Here is a 15,684-nt window from a genome sequence, read left to right as displayed (position 1 = left end):
TGAGCTGCTGGCTGTCCCCAGAACTGCCCTTGTCGCTTTCAGGGACCTTCAGCGTATTCAAACTGCAACAAACCAGAGCTGCTGACAAGGAACCAGCATCAGATGGGCCAAACACTAAAGAAACGGCACAGAGGGGGACAGGACGGGCAGAGAATGCATGCTAGGGAAGAAACCAGAGGAACTGCTAAATGTCAGAATCCATACAAGCACCAATTTAATTAAAGCTTGTATTTACAGGGGGGAATTCGGGCATCAAAATGAAAATGCCAAGGGAGCCTCACAAGACCACTCTCGCCTCTCCTACGGGACACCAGCATCAACATCCAGAGTTGCCGCAGAAGCCGATGACAGTGTCGTGTGAGCCAAGAAAACCATCACTGGGAAGAGAAGAAAGCGGCTTTTTCTTTTTGGAAAGAAGATCTTTCATATCGCCACTCATCTCCTGTCCTCCAAAATCCATGCTACTGTAAGGGTAAATGCACCAAAAGCAGGGAAGCAGACAAGTCCTACAGCGATGACTACCACAGCTGAAGGCAGCGTACTCTAGAAGGTGTTTTTAAGCTTGGCTGCCACAAGCACGAGAATCTCTCCGATCTTTTTCTGCCAATTCTCTATGTCCTTGGAGACATCACACCAGAGCTCTCCGTGGCGTGGTTCAGCATTCTCACAGCGCTTCCTCACCTCTTCTTGTTGTTCCTACGAGGAAGAGAAATGACAGTTTCAATAGTTTCTTAATGCTTTGGTTTGTTCCAGCGGAGTCAAACATTTCACAATCCCCTCCCTGATTCAAACACTCTTCCAAAGCTAATGGTGGGTTTTTGGTTTGGGTTTGTTGTTTTTTTTTAAAGGCAGTAAAGAAGCCTGAGTCAAAATTCAGCGGCAGCAACTCTCCTTGCTGAACAATTACAAGTCAAGTGAGTTTTGGCTGCACTAGAGAAACTGCAGCAGAAATCTCCTTTGGATTGCCACCTGCATGAGAAGTGTCAAGTGAGAGGTCTCTCTGAAGTCAGAAGATAAACACTCCCATCATTTCAGTAGTATCAGGCAGTAAAAACTGCCGTAAGAGATTAGAACAGACTGTTCCTCCAGCTGTGCTCATGTGCAACCTGTACTTGACACTTGTGAAGAAACGGGACTCGTTACACAAACCCAGGAATTACAAGAAAATCTCCTCTGAGAAAGCTTGGACTTCACAGAGGGTGGATATCAATCTGCCTGGATTTTTGCATGGGCTAGAATGACTGCGGACAGCAAAGCAGCCTGAAAGACAGCACAGCTAATGACAAGAGTCTTTTAAAAACCACCACACAGGCCTGTTCATGCTCATTCATGACCAGGCGTGAGAGCTGTAGCCTCTGTGAGCCACACAGGCAGCAGCAGCAAGCTCAGCCCAGCACCGCAGCAGAACCCAGGACTGGGTAACTAGCATCAGCCAGGGATGATGCCTGATGCTGCCTTCCCCAGCTCCCAGGCACACGCTCACCTCTGTGCCATGCTGGAGCTCAAATTTGTAAAAGAAAGCCCAGGCATCCCCCAGGTCCGAGTCGATCTTCACTGTTCGGTGGAACCATTCTCGGGCCTTGGTTATTTTACGCTCGCTCCAGAACAGCCTGTTGAGAAAACCAAAAGTGAGTCAACAAATGGCCTCTTTTTAGAGGAATGTGGCAATCAGCAGCACTCGAACTTATAGGCTCGACAGATATCTCAATTTTTTTGCTCTCCCAAGAAGGAAACAGTGGATTTTGTAGGCTGACAGTCCTTCCCCTGGGAAGGGACACGAGTGGACTGAAAGGAACATTCACCACTTTCTCTTCGCTCTCCCTGCAGCACAGCAGGATACATTAGCCTCAAAGGAAGAGACAGACACTCCTGGGAGGAGAAGTGTTACTCTCTGAGCTCAATCTTTGACTCTCTTGAGCTCAATCATTGCTAACTCATTTGCTTAATTTTGCTGTTCCAGATTTGGTGTAGAAAGAGACAGGATCATATGTCTACATCTATTATTACCTCTCCTCCAATTTCTTAATATTTCAAGTTGATTTTAGCATCTAACAATTAAATAACTTCTAAAAGCTGAATGCAGCATGGCTGTTCCTGGAGCCACGGCAGTGTGTGGTCACAGGTTCACATCCACAAAGCACGCTCCAGTGGATCCAACCTACCTCGCCAGGTCCACTTTACGAGGAAAGGGGAGCACATAAGCTTCCACGCTCCAACCCCAGCCTGGCACCCAGCCTGACTGTTGCCATTTCATAAAGGTACTCGTGAATTCTGAAATTTCTCCCTAGTAATTCACCAGCTGAGTCAATAGTTTCTCGGTTTCACTCCTTCCCATTAAAGAGATCATCTGAGCTAGTGAGGTCTTTATCAAGTCAGCCAGCCATCCCTCATAAAGAGCTTAGCCAGTCATAAAATTATACAGCTTATGTGATTGTTTCTAAGCCCTATAATACTCCTGATTGTTCTGCGTTAAATAAACTGTGATTTAAAAGAGCACGAACAATGATAGCAGGGGATCAACACCTGCAAGTAGTGGCCATTTTCAGCAATGTATTTAACAAAAGTTTTTCAGAGATGTGTGATGCTATGGCATTACTGTACTGACACACCAGTCGTGATGAAAGATGGGAGCTGCTTGTGTTGGGATTAGCTGCTAAACTCCCTGAGGCTGCACCAGAAGGGGCCTGGAAGCAGTTTCCATAAAGCAAAAATTAACGTTTTTCTCACTCGCTGCTAAAGCTGAACAAGTCAGCTGTCATTATCTGGCAGAACCCAGTGCTGCAGTCACTGGACTGTATCCTACAGTTTTCTTTGGCTTACAAAAAAGAGTTGTGAAAGTATTGGGCAACTGTTCGGGCAACAAGCTTCCTGCGTTAACCTCTTCTGGTATTCACAAACGAAGAAAAGTAAGATTGTTCCAATCATGGCTGCTGTAGGACACATCAGATCAGAAAGGATACGGCCTGAGTCAATTCTAATTGCGTTTGTTCACCACTGGAAGCCTCGCAAGTCGATCTAGACAAGACAATTCCTAGTAGATTATCTTCCCGTTTCCGAAAGGCAAACTACAGAATGACTGGTGGTCTGCATTCCAGAAAGGGCCACAGCTGAAGAAAACTGACACAGGAGAAATTCAGGAAGGGAGAAGACTACAACAGCTCAGCATCTAGTTCAGGATTTTTAAAAAAATCAGACCATTTAGGATAGAAAAGATAAAGAATACACATTCAGCCACATACAAATTGAAAAATAACCAGCAAAAAATTATCCCCAGTTTCACAAATACTTAAAACACATCCTATAAAACTCAACTAAGCCTGGTTCATCGGAAAGCACACCAAAATCCCTCTCAAGGCACACAAAGATAGCAACTTTCAGAGTGCCAATACCCAGCACTGGAAAGGACTGTGTGAACGTATCGTTGTCTGTGCCCAGAGCCACCAGAACAGCTTGAGGGCAGGCTGACATCCCCTGCTTTGAATCAAGGGAGAGATGTGCAGTTACTAGGAGACAGCTTGAGAGCTGTTACTTGCTTTGGGGCTTATTAGAGTTGCTGCAGCCAGAATCACATGGTGGTGCCTGAGTGCAATGTTTCATCATGGATGCAGCCACACACAGAAATGGGTATTTTTACTACATCAAGCACAAGAACTCACTTGGCCACAGCCAGCAGGACATGTGGGTCATGTTCACACTTCTTGAGAGCATCCACACTCTTGGTCTTTCGTTGCGGTCGTGCTTCAAGGAAGATTGCCTCTGACCACAGGATTCCTTCATCAAGTCAAGTAGGAAGATTTTTTAGTGTTATTTCTGAAATTAACCCTCCCCGTCCTGCCATCAGGCCAGTGCTAACGCAAGCAGCACTACTGCCCCCACCCTGGTAGTTATCCATGCCCCAGCCTCACCCCAGATCACTCTTTCTGCATGGATACTTCATTCACCACTCTGAATATTTAGTTACCACATGCACCACGCTGGAACTTCAATTCTGAAGGTCTCTGTACCATAACCCTGCTGCAGCGTCAGTGCTCCCTGGGCTAATGTGCACTAACCCAGAGCTCATGCCTTTCAGATGAGACATTGCAAGCAGTGGAACAGGGGAGGACAAATCAGCATTTCAAAAGCGTAACACGGCCATTTGTCTGCATGGGAAACTGCAGTGGCAGGAGAAATCCCAAAGATGCAAAGTACACCATTTGGGAGCAGTTTCAAGGGTGTCAGAAAGCACCACAGTCTTGTTGATACTGGCTCTCCACAAATACGATGAAGGACAGTAGGGCCAGGAAAAGCTGGGTTTAATCCCTAGTTCCTTTCACTGCCAAAAGCGAAAAGGAAATATGCTCAGAGGAGCATGAAATCTTTAGTTTCTCATGTCAGCCAACCATACCTGCTGAAGATTTCAAAGCAAAGCCTGAAAGCTCGTGTCTGCCAGGACTCTATCAAAGTGATCTTGCTTCCCATCAACTGCTCCACGGGAATATACACAAGCTTTGATGACTGCAGTGACAGACTGGAGCAGAACTCTTCCTGCTCTTTATAATATAGGGTCAAACCACATTATTTCAGGCCTCTATTTTCAGGTCTTCTGAGGATTTAAATACCATTATATTTCAATTTTACTCCTTGTGCAGCCTGCCTACATCAGCCATAAGCAACCAGGAACCAATTCAGCAATCCATGGATGCAAGTCTCTGGTTTACAGGACTGCAGGTGTCCAACGAGCTAACTCCTGCAGGTTTTTATTCCAGTTTGTGGAGTTTTAAGAGTTTGAAGCAATTTTATTTCAACAAGAACTGAGATCCTGCTGCCCATTTCCATAGCAACAGGCAGATTCTGTAAAAAAGCTGGTGGTGGCAAACACTCATTAAGCATTAGGTCATTCACAAAACAAAGTGGGACTTGGGTGGTACTGCTTTGTTGACCCACTCACACGGTGAGCAGCTTGCAATGAGTTTATCATGTCACAAAAGTAACTTAATTCCTAATTATTTCATTGGGACTTAAGCTGCTGCCAATTAAACACCTTTCAAAACCTAGCCTGAAGGCAAGTTAAAAAGGCTTGCCCTGCAGTAGACAACTACATTTCGTATTTATGTGACATCTTCTCTCCAAAGATGTCAACATGTTTAAATAATTAAGTCTTCCCACAATTCTGCCAAAAAATAGGGAAGCATCATGCACTTTCTCCTCCCATCCCAAGAGGAAAATGTTTCCACTGCTGGTTAGAACCAGTTGACTTACATTATATGACCTATTTGTCTTTTCTTAAATGAGTTAAAATAATCAAAAAACAGGACTAAACATTCATGGTATATGATATTCTAATCATGACTGCGACTGACATTTGCTGCCAGCAGAAGTTATTTAGCACACAGCAGCACAACAAGTGCAGGCAAACCAACAACAGGAAGTCCCCTATGGCCAGCTGTACTTCTATGAGACAGGGAAAAACCCACTCTTTTTCCACTGAACTTCCTAACTACAAACACTTGAGAGTCTTTCTTCAATTTTAAACTTTGGCAGATTTCTACCAGCTTCAGAGAAAAGCCACCCATTCCAAGATGCTTTCCCAGAAAACCTGGGAACAAACCGAGGACCACAGACCCAATAATGTACTGGATACTGCAGCAAAATGGAACGAACAGCAGCAACCCATGACCCCTCTGGTGCAAGACAGCACAAGACAACTGGGATTTCATTTGCAGAAAGATGACTGACACCTCTCCAAAATACAGTATTTTGAGACCTGGCCAGAAAGGACATCTTGGGAAAAGACATGACATTACCAACTGGGCAAAACAACGGTGTTTAAGATAGAAATGAGATCCAGCCCACCTGAATTGGGGCATTCTTGCAGTGCCTTGGCCATCAGAGTATTTGCAATATTCTTCAGCCCAGCTCTGTACTCTAATCGCACAGACTCTAACCTGGTAAGGAAGAGAATCAGTGATGATATTTATGACAACATATTCACTCTGCAGAAACAAACAGCGAGTCACATGAAGGTCACTGGAAATTGCACTGGAAATCTAAAAATAAACATGACCTTTGTTCTTTAATGGCCTAGATCAAAAACAATCTGAAAAAGGGACTATAACAGAAATGACAGATCCTTGGAGTTTCAAGCTTTGTGCACAACTACCTTAAAGAAGTAAGTCCTCAGCTCGTTAGAGTAGCTACATACCAGCCTGGATCACCAAAGCATTTCTGGCATTCAGAAAAAGTTGTTAGTCCAGAAGAAACTCTAGGATGGGCACGGTCTTAAGTTCCAGGCTCAAATGGTTGAGAAGATGTAAAAAAGCATTGGCTTTGTGGCCCAAAGTCAGTTAATCTCCACACAACTCACCAGAGATCTGGATTCTTCGGATTCTTTAGGCGAGACTTTTCCAAGATGGCTCTTGCTCGAGTCAACTGCCCAACTTTCTCCTCCAGCCTGGACAGCAAAAGCCACAGTGGTATCGAATGGGGACACTTTTTCAACTGTTTAAAAAAAATTAAGAAGTACAGTAATATGTAGATTAGAAAAAAAAAAATAGATCTTACAACCCCTGTAGAAAAGAACTTCTTTCCCCACATCCTCCTGGCGAGTTTAGAAGACAAGACACAAAGTTGATTACATTGCTCAAATTTCTCCTAGTTAGGCTTACAGCACAGCACAGTACAGAAGTCAAGTTCGTCCTATATCCAAGAGTCAGGTACATCAACTATGACTGAGCTACCCCTGTAGCCAAAGAAAGAATACACCTCCCTTAATACCACAGCCACCATTTGTTCACAACTTGTGGAGATGGAGGGCTCTTATACAGGCCCAAACCTGAGCAACAGAGCAGGCTGGAAAGAGACTGCCTTTGAAGCCTGAAGAGATATGGACACTGGCAGAAACCTGCTTCCACATTGCTTCCATGGCTGAGGACATCGATTACCATTTAAAAGAGATAGGAGTGGTCTGTAGGCCACCTCCTTTCACAGTGTGTCTCTCAGAGCTCCTTAGGAGGCTTTTCTTTTATGAGTTCTGCTTTTAGTCCTTACAGGTCTTCAAGAATTATTGTGCAATGCCTTTTTACCTACCAGTGAGGAGTCAAGCATACAGCAAACTCTCAAGCAAGAAAGTGAATTTTGCACAAGGATACCGGCTAAGAGAAATTCTTCCTATTTCAAGGTCCTGATTTTTTCTTGTTTTGTTATTATTTTAACCATTTTGATTCACAGACATATCTCCACACCAGAAGCACACAGCAAACTCGCAGTAGCATACATCTTACCCCTTGATTATAAGCCTCCCGTGCTTTCTCTACCAGCTCCTTCTGTTCCTCGATTTGTCCTTTCATCATCCACAGTTTGGGGAAGTCCTCATAGTGCTTCAGGGCTTCCTCACAAAGCTCCTGGGCCGCAGCAATGTTCCCAAGCACCCACTCTAACTTCACAGACTTCATGAAGACCTGAGAAAAAAAACAGAGCTGTCTATCACTAGCAGCCACTGAGAAGCCGTTAGGCAACCAATGCAGCAGGTTCCCACTTTCATACATTCATTAGAATGTTATTAATTAGCTACAGTTTGAAGTAAAATAAAGAAAAAATACTAGGGTTAAGTAACAGTGGGAACAGGTAACAGTAAGAAAAGTAAATGCAGATATTAAAGGAGTTGGAACAGCTTCATCAATCTATATCTCATCTATTATCACAGACTTGACATTTGTATAATATTTTTGCAGAGTGTAGCTCTCAGAGCACAACCAATTAACAACTTTGAGCCTGCTTCATCAGCACAATCTGATCCCCTTAGATCCAAGCTACCAAGACCACCTATTTGTACTTATGGCTTCAAATTGGAACTGCTGTCCTGCTAATTACAAACTGGTACATATATTTTGCTGCTCCCAAATGCCTCTCCTTTGGCTATACATGAAAGTACAGCTGTGAGAAATACATTAGAGACAGTCTGCTTCATTATTCTTTGATTCCTGTCCTCATTCCCAAAACTTCCCCCACGATGACTTCGCAAGAGAAGCATCAAGTCTGAGTCCAGAGCCTCAGCCCCAGCTGCCAGCTGGAGAGAAGCTCCCTGACTGACAAAAGAGGGAAAGGGCAGCGTAAAAGGTCTAGGACAAAACACAGATTTTGGGAGAGAAGGCAGGGGAGAAACCAAACTAATTTTTCTTTTACTTGGACAAGTTAAAATAGTTCTGTATGAACAGCTGAAAACCAACAAAGTTTATCATACTAGAAGTAACTCTAAACACAAGAGTGTAACTTTAAACAACAAACTTGACCAGAGCTGTCTTTAGCACAGCAAGCAAAAGTGAGTCTTCTGTGAAAGTATTTTCTCTCTTTTTTTCTAAGACGTGCTTTTAAGCAACATGAACATTATACAAACAGCTGTAAACTGGGAATTTCCTGACTTTTGCCATTGTGTTAAAAAAAAAAAAAACAAACCAAAAAAACGAAACCCTTCACTCAATCCGAGCCTTTTTCCCCCCATCATGCCATGATTTTGTGTCGCAATTTGCTGGAGAAGCGCTGCAGCAAAGCGGCCGCATGCCTGCAAAAGGCAATGGCAGGGAGCCATCGGGTCAGTCACTACGGCCGCAGAAGTGAAGGAACTCCTCCTTCCGCCTCAACTCCCCCGTGGCCAAGAGAGGTCTCAGCCTCTCCAGTCTTCACACATCCTTACCCTGGCCGTGGGGGCACTGCTGCGAGCTTTTGCCAGCAGCCTCCTTGCTCTTTCATACTCATTGTTTTCTGACTCGAGCTTCACGGCAGCCAGCCAGATCTCCTCGCTGTTGGGGTTGGCCTGCAAGAACAGAAAATGACAGACAAATGCATACAGTGAATCAACAGCAGATTTAATCCTTCGTTTGATCCAGATTAAAATTGAAATCAGAGCTTTGTCAATCCACAGTAGGATTTTTTTCAGTTCAAGCTCCTCCCAATCTTCTTTGACCTTTGAAGTTCATAGAAATTCTCCAAAACAGATGCACCACACAAAGATACGTGTCAGTTCAGAAGTTGGATGCTTCTCAGTTGTTGAAAAGCATTAATGCTTGATCTTCTGAACTTCCAGTTTAAATACTGCAAAGATCATAGCGTCTGCCACAATGAGACCCTCATTTTATTATCCCCGAGCAAAAAAGCTAAAGCTTGAATTCCCAATTGAGATCTGTGAAAGCTCCTCAAATAAAAGTCATTTCAGTGGCAATCATGTCAAGAAGTCTTTGGGATGGTAACAAAAAGCACCAAGAACAAATTTAGGAAGTAAATATCTTTTACCTTCCATCTCAGGACCTGTCATTCATTTTCACTATCACTTAGCTTTTAAGCCTCATTCCCAGTGTTAGAACTGTACTGCTCTGCCCATCTTTCTTTCAGCATTCAGCAGCCAATTCCCTTCATTTTGCTGCATATAAATGAGTTTGGTCCAAGCCATAAGTAATGCAGTAACCTCACTAATTATGGCAGACCACTACCCTTGGTACTGAGAAGGCAGGTGAGCTAAGACCAGGGGATTCTGATCCACAACTGGGGTTGGTGGGCATCATAGCAGTGAAATTAATGGTTTGTGAACTCAGGCTTCCAGCTTGCCACTACTTTACAGGAGAACATTTTGCCACATAAAACAATCACAGAAGAGCGGAAGCCCTCATCATTTTGAAAGGCAGGAGGAATCGGGTGTTGACAGAAAAAGCCTACTCTGTATTCTTCACCAGTTGTACACAACACCATCGCACAAGTCTAATACACCCACCTGGAAAGCCAAGGCCAAAATGCTTCTGGCTGCTGGCACATCTCCTGCCAGCCACTTTGATTTGGCTCCCATGAGCCACAGCACTTCTGCTTTGGGACAGTGAGCAACAGCTCTCTGCAAAAGAGCCTCCAAGGATTCTCTGAGACAAGAAAGAGCAAGTTACAACCACTCGAAATACTGCCAAAGGCGAGCTTCTCACACACCATTTCCACTATCACTCAATGTTATAAATATTGTTGCAAAGTCCACTGTTGTAAACCTTGATAAGTTGTTTCATAACAAGGAAAGGGTGGGGTCTTTTTTCACAAGGGTTCTGAAATCAGCGCTCCACAAACGGCTCATTGTTCAGACACCTTTGTTTGATAGCCTCTGTGGAATCAGTCTGCACACAAACAGCCCATTTGTCTTGGAAAGAGCCATTCTTCTTAACAAACCATAATAGAAACTGAGATGGGAAGTTTTTCAGAATTATGAGATGAAGCTGGCTTGATCTTATTGAATTTTTTTCTCTTCTCTGGAAAATATACTTTTCAAGTAGAACAAGGGGCTTAAAAGCCAGCCACCACTGGGAAACATGGGAGAACTGCATCAAAAGCAGACACATTTGTTCCTAAAAAAAGGCCCGAATGAGGCAGAACACAGCATCTGCAGTCACTTCCACACAACAGCAGTGGTGGCTTTAATAAAGCTGATTCCACGTGCACAAATGGTCTACTGCATAGATCGTCTGCTTTATTCTAAACTTTGGGCAGAAAGTTCCAGAATATGAATAACCTATGAATAAACTTTTAAATAAAGAAGCCTGAGCTGTGACAGTATAACACCAATCTTAATTCGGGATGTGATACACTGATTCACAGTGTGTTTAATCAAAAAATGCCAGAGATGCTGGGACAACTTCAGCGATGAAGCGGTTTACCTATGAAAACGAAACAAAATGCAGGCTGTACTTCTAGGTGATTTGTATTCCAAATTTTTTCTCGAAATGCCTTCTCAAAGCCAACTGTCCCTACCTTGTCTATTCACAGCTATTTTTATCAACTAATCCCTATTGCCAATAAACTTTTTATGGCTTCATAAAAACCCAAAGATGTTCTGACCACAGCAGTAACAAAGAAAGTCAGACCTGCAAACAACGCCAGCAAGTTTCCACCAGCTGAACTAACTCTGCACGTGCAACTCACCACTTCAGGGATCACCTTGGGGCTTTTTTCCCCCCTCAATTTATCATCCCAAAACAAGGATGACCCCCCGTGCAGCACACACACCTCGTTCCGTGGTTCTTTTCAAAGTACGCTGCTCGCAGCCACACGCTCTTCTTGCTCGGGAAAACTTGCAAGGCATAAGCATAAATTGCTCGGGCACACTCCAGAGCATTATGAGCAACACACTAAGGAAAAACAGATCAGAACTAAGTCAGTTTGGGCTTGCATTAAAATCAAGCGCGAGGAAGAATTACACATGCATAATTCAACACAGAACTCGGTAACTCAGAGTATGACATGAATTGGGGCATTATGTAGAACAGAACAGTTGCTATCAGCCTTTTAAAAGGAAGCAAGGGAATTTTCAAGCGTCCTTCTGTCAGAGCATAAGTAGCACTGGCCTTTCAGTGGGACTGACACACACAGGCCAGCTTGAAGCAGTTGTAAGGCACTGAAAAGGCTCTCATGCTTGGACTCCATTTTTCTTTTCCACAGGCAGAACTGTAAGTGCCACAGCACATGCTCCCCTACTGCTGTAAGCCCAATCCAGGGCCAGTGAAGTGGGCATTTCTCATGCTGAAACGTAATTTAGTTTTTAGTGCATGTTCAAACTACTCCCCTAAAGCAAAGAAAGGCTGGTAAAACTTTTATTCGCTCCCCCGTACAGTCTTACTCTTGAGCTAAAATCTTCCTTTAACCAGACCCTCAATCTCTCACACACACAAATCCACAGCAAACGGTCTATCACAGTACCAATGTTTTGCTTAGTAAGAATTCAATTCTGAAATAAACCTCTATAACACAGGAACCTCCTGAGAGGCAGACTGGCCAAACACAGGCAGGTGTCGTGGGAATCACATCCACTTTCACATATTTAAAAAAAAACAGTAATTTCCCAGGCTCCACTTCAATTTCACCCAATTAAAAAAAGACAAAAAGAAAACCAACAAAACCCAGCATCACAGCGGGACGTACACTGTCTGCGTCTTCCATCCACGTATGTTTCCGGTCTTCCTCCTCAATGCCAATGCCAATCACAGCTCGCATGATTGCCTGGCACGTGGCCACGCTTCCAGCTTTGTCGCACTCCTCAGCATCCTAGAAACGAGAGTAAAGCCCTGCTCATTTTGAGAGCTCGGCACAAGTTAAGATTCTGCACAGCAAACACAGAGACGTTGTGGGTCACTGCCACATTGAAATTATCTTACTGCTCAAACACATCCTGACACTAACTAGTGAGCCTACACTCATGAGGAAGGTGCTGCAGCTGTGCACAGGATCAATCCAAAGTTGGTACATGGAGCACATCCACTGAATCCCCTGAAAAGGAGTAAGGGTGACAATGTATGACCTTGCCAGCCTGAAAAGTCTCCTCTTATAGCTCTGCTGTCCTGCCTTGGGCTGGGCCAAGTACAAATCCAGCCAATAAGAAACGGAAAAACTTGAGAAGGAAGGACTGTAACATCAAAACTACTGACCCTCTTTCAGCTTTGCATTGCTTCTTACATCTCAATAAGGGCTAAGCAATAATTTAAATTTAAATTTAAATGAATACACCCTCAACCAGTGTTAAGCTAGAAGTGCAAAAGCTCTCTCACCAGAGCATACATGGAAAAGTGGAGTTTTCTGACACACAAAGCTTTCAGAAAGCCAAGCGTTTCTTGCTTAAACTTGTTAAAAAGATCTCTGATCAGATAACAGAAATGGAATAGTTCAGTACTGAAAAGGAACTCGAGAAGATGAGGCAGAGGCTGTGGTGATGGTTCTTTGTTTAAAAGAAAAGTTGAAATTAACCTTTAATTGGTTTACTGCCGTAAAGAAAGTTGTAATGCTTTTTAGATGTTAACAAGAATATCCATTTAATATTAAATACTTTGTTCATTATCAATATTCTTTTAAGCAGTGTACCAAGAAGATTTTGCTGCCTTGACTCACTGGAAGTGATTTTAGTAGTAAACTGGTTTAAAGACTTACATTAAAACAAAGCACAGTACATATCCAGGAGGAAAGTGGTTCTTTTACCTTTGAACATCAAGCCATTTAGACAGCAACAGTCTTTGAATTCTGTTACTGACTCAGGAAACTCAAGCATCACACCTTCCAAACGTGACCAAAGCACTGGAAACCCCTACAATTTCCTGCTATTTTTTTAGTACAGAACATGAAAAATACGATGACCTGCTATGAACCTTCACAGAGGTTGCATTTCAGAATCGTCACTGTACAACACAGTTCCACATGTCAGCTGTGACCACTTTGCACAGCATCTGGACTACAAGTCAATAAAGTAGCACACTAGCACAATATTTTCTGCCTGCTGCATATGCAGTAGTTGTATTGACTTTTTACAACACTGCCTGACAAAGACTTCTTTGGCAAACAGACACCTTTTAAGCCAAAAGGGACACATGCAAAAAATACATAAATCCTTCACTGGAGGCTTAACTCCTCTGTCCTACTTAAGGCAGCAGCTGCTTCAACTTGAAGCTGGTTATCTTCCCAGACAGAAGCAAATCAGACATTCCTCAGTTCAACACACACAAGGCTACCCCAGCATAGCACTTAACCATGGCCTTGGTTCTCCTCAGCCTTTTAGCCTCACCTCTTGTATCTTCATGGGGATCACCACTGATAGCAAATTGCAAAATTACTCTATCCTACAATACCCTGCATCAAAAGCCTTCAAAGCAGAACCTGAAGGGTTCATCTGAGTCGCTAACCAAGACCAAGCAAATACCTGTATCCATTGCTCTCTGTTGATTTCCACACCGTTAGCCCTAAGGGATGTGATGGCTCTGTCAATGATTTTCTCCACCATCTGGGTGTTTCCATTGGCTTCTTCCAGTTTGGCAGCAGTAATCCAGATGTGACGATCTGTTGGAATATTCTCACGGGCTTTGTTAAGGACTTTACGAGCGTTCTCATATGTCTCCAGCCTTGCCAGCGCAAGCCACAGCTGCAGAGCAACAAAAGATGTATTTTAGATTAGAACAAGGAGATGACAACGCCGCCGTATGGCAGTGTCCGCCCAAAGAGATAAGCAGCTTTATGCTGTTTGCTACTGGTTGGCAATTATCCCCACCCTGTATAAGCCTGCTGCAGAACAGCAGTGAAGAAAAAGCAGAAACAGTCTATTACTGTCCTTAAAGCTCAGTCCTCATCAGATTTCTTAAAGATAGCACCTCCGTTTGCTGGGCTGCTGCACTCATTTTCTGTCCACATCACCTTTTAAAGAGCTGAATGTAACACTGTGATTCAACACCTCAGAAATGAGCAACTTTGGTTTAGATTCCCCAGGCTATATGTATGCTTGTTTTCACAATCGTCGAGGCACTGAACACGAACACGGATAATTGGCTACAGCAGGCACAGCAGTGCACTGCCATAACTAACGTAACAATTACACAGGAAAATGAGGCAGATAATGACCACCAGACAATTAACTCTGGAGAAATAGCACAGTCCAGTACTCATCACATCCTTCTCCTGTGGCATAAAGTGCATAGGAAACTCATATGCACTCAGCCTGCCATTTGTTTTCAAAGCTCTACTGCCAACCTACCATGGTGTGTAGGGGTTGCTTTGTTTTACTTTTTTTAAACTTACTTCAACGCTAGTGGGACAGCACTCCACAGCCCGACTCAGCATGATCCTGGCATCCTCAGGTTCTTCTAACTCCACGGCTGCTTTCCACAAACGCACCGAATTTGGAACATGTTCAAGGGCTAGAGAAGCAAAATGATTGTGTCAATCGTGACAAAGTAGTTTACCAATGAGAACTGTATTTTTAAAAGATGATATATTAAAGGCTGTGTCCTATTCAAGATGAAATTTCCTGAAGGAGAGGAGGGAGGGAACTGTACTTACATTAGCTCTTGTTTCAACAATGAAAAAACATCAGAAAATTAAAAAATGACTTAATTTTAATTGGAAACAGGTTTAGGAGAGCCAAGGGGTTTTCCTCTTTACAAGCTGTAATTGCATCCTCTCCAGTAAAATACCTAGCTCCAGTTTCAACAAATGAGCATATGTAGGATCTTAAAAACTGGGGAGTCTAATCATGCTGGATCTCCCTTTATAAAAAAAGGAACACCTTTAATACTAATCAATAACACAATCTTGTTCCTCAGATGTTGAAACTGTTCCCTCACAGTTTAGTTTTCCTGTAGGCGTCTTCTGACAGCTTAATGGGTCAATTTTGCTTCCCAAAAAGTTATTGAGCCGTTATGCAAAAATAAAACAGGAGGATGCATAAAAGCTTAAAGGTATCACTGACACTAACACCCTAAGCCACTGAATCCGAAGTGTTCTTTCAGCAATCCAGTATGAGCCCCATCTAATTAAGAGTCTTTGAGGCTTCCTTAATCTAATCCATGAGCTAGCTGTTACTGGTAGAAACTGCACTCTGCAGACTGTCCTACATCTGCTGTCTGAAACGTTCAAGTCTAAACAACAACTTTTCTCAGCCTGTCTCTTCATAACCTCGTATCTTACAGATAAAGTGAGAAAGTAAAGTTTTTTTAGCCTTTTGTCGCTACAATTTACACCACAGATTACCAGTATTAGCGGCACTGCAGTATTAATTTCATTGCTTCTTTGGTGACTGTACACAAAAATGCTACAGTAACAGAGGACTGAGCACATCCTTCTTCAATAAATCTATCATGAGTGCAAGACCACAGAAATGGGTGGGAAGAGGCATCTAAAGCTACTTTGAAACTATCCAGGCTTCTAGGC

General features: G+C 43.3%; 1 protein-coding gene across 1 annotated transcript in view; it reads right to left on the bottom strand.

The window, feature by feature from the left end:
* Positions 1-436: 436 nt before the first annotated feature.
* Positions 437-15,684, bottom strand: part of PRPF6 (pre-mRNA processing factor 6) — a gene marked incomplete at its 5' end in the record, with an annotated part of 22,829 nt that continues 7,581 nt past the window's right edge. Inside the window, 12 exons of the mRNA XM_010181794.1 lie at positions 437-696; positions 1,484-1,610; positions 3,657-3,771; positions 5,836-5,927; positions 6,347-6,480; positions 7,263-7,439; positions 8,672-8,791; positions 9,743-9,881; positions 11,011-11,132; positions 11,923-12,045; positions 13,685-13,903; positions 14,554-14,672. Of these exons, the coding sequence (XP_010180096.1) occupies positions 544-696; positions 1,484-1,610; positions 3,657-3,771; positions 5,836-5,927; positions 6,347-6,480; positions 7,263-7,439; positions 8,672-8,791; positions 9,743-9,881; positions 11,011-11,132; positions 11,923-12,045; positions 13,685-13,903; positions 14,554-14,672 (1,640 nt within the window). The remainder of the gene's footprint in view (positions 697-1,483; positions 1,611-3,656; positions 3,772-5,835; positions 5,928-6,346; positions 6,481-7,262; positions 7,440-8,671; positions 8,792-9,742; positions 9,882-11,010; positions 11,133-11,922; positions 12,046-13,684; positions 13,904-14,553; positions 14,673-15,684) is intronic.

The sequence above is a fragment of the Mesitornis unicolor genome, unplaced genomic scaffold, assembly GCF_000695765.1.
Source record: "Mesitornis unicolor isolate BGI_N332 unplaced genomic scaffold, ASM69576v1 scaffold8953, whole genome shotgun sequence".
NCBI classification, from domain to species: domain Eukaryota; kingdom Metazoa; phylum Chordata; class Aves; order Mesitornithiformes; family Mesitornithidae; genus Mesitornis; species Mesitornis unicolor.
Note: the sequence above shows the minus strand (reverse complement) of the source record. Positions and strands in the feature narration are given on the sequence as shown.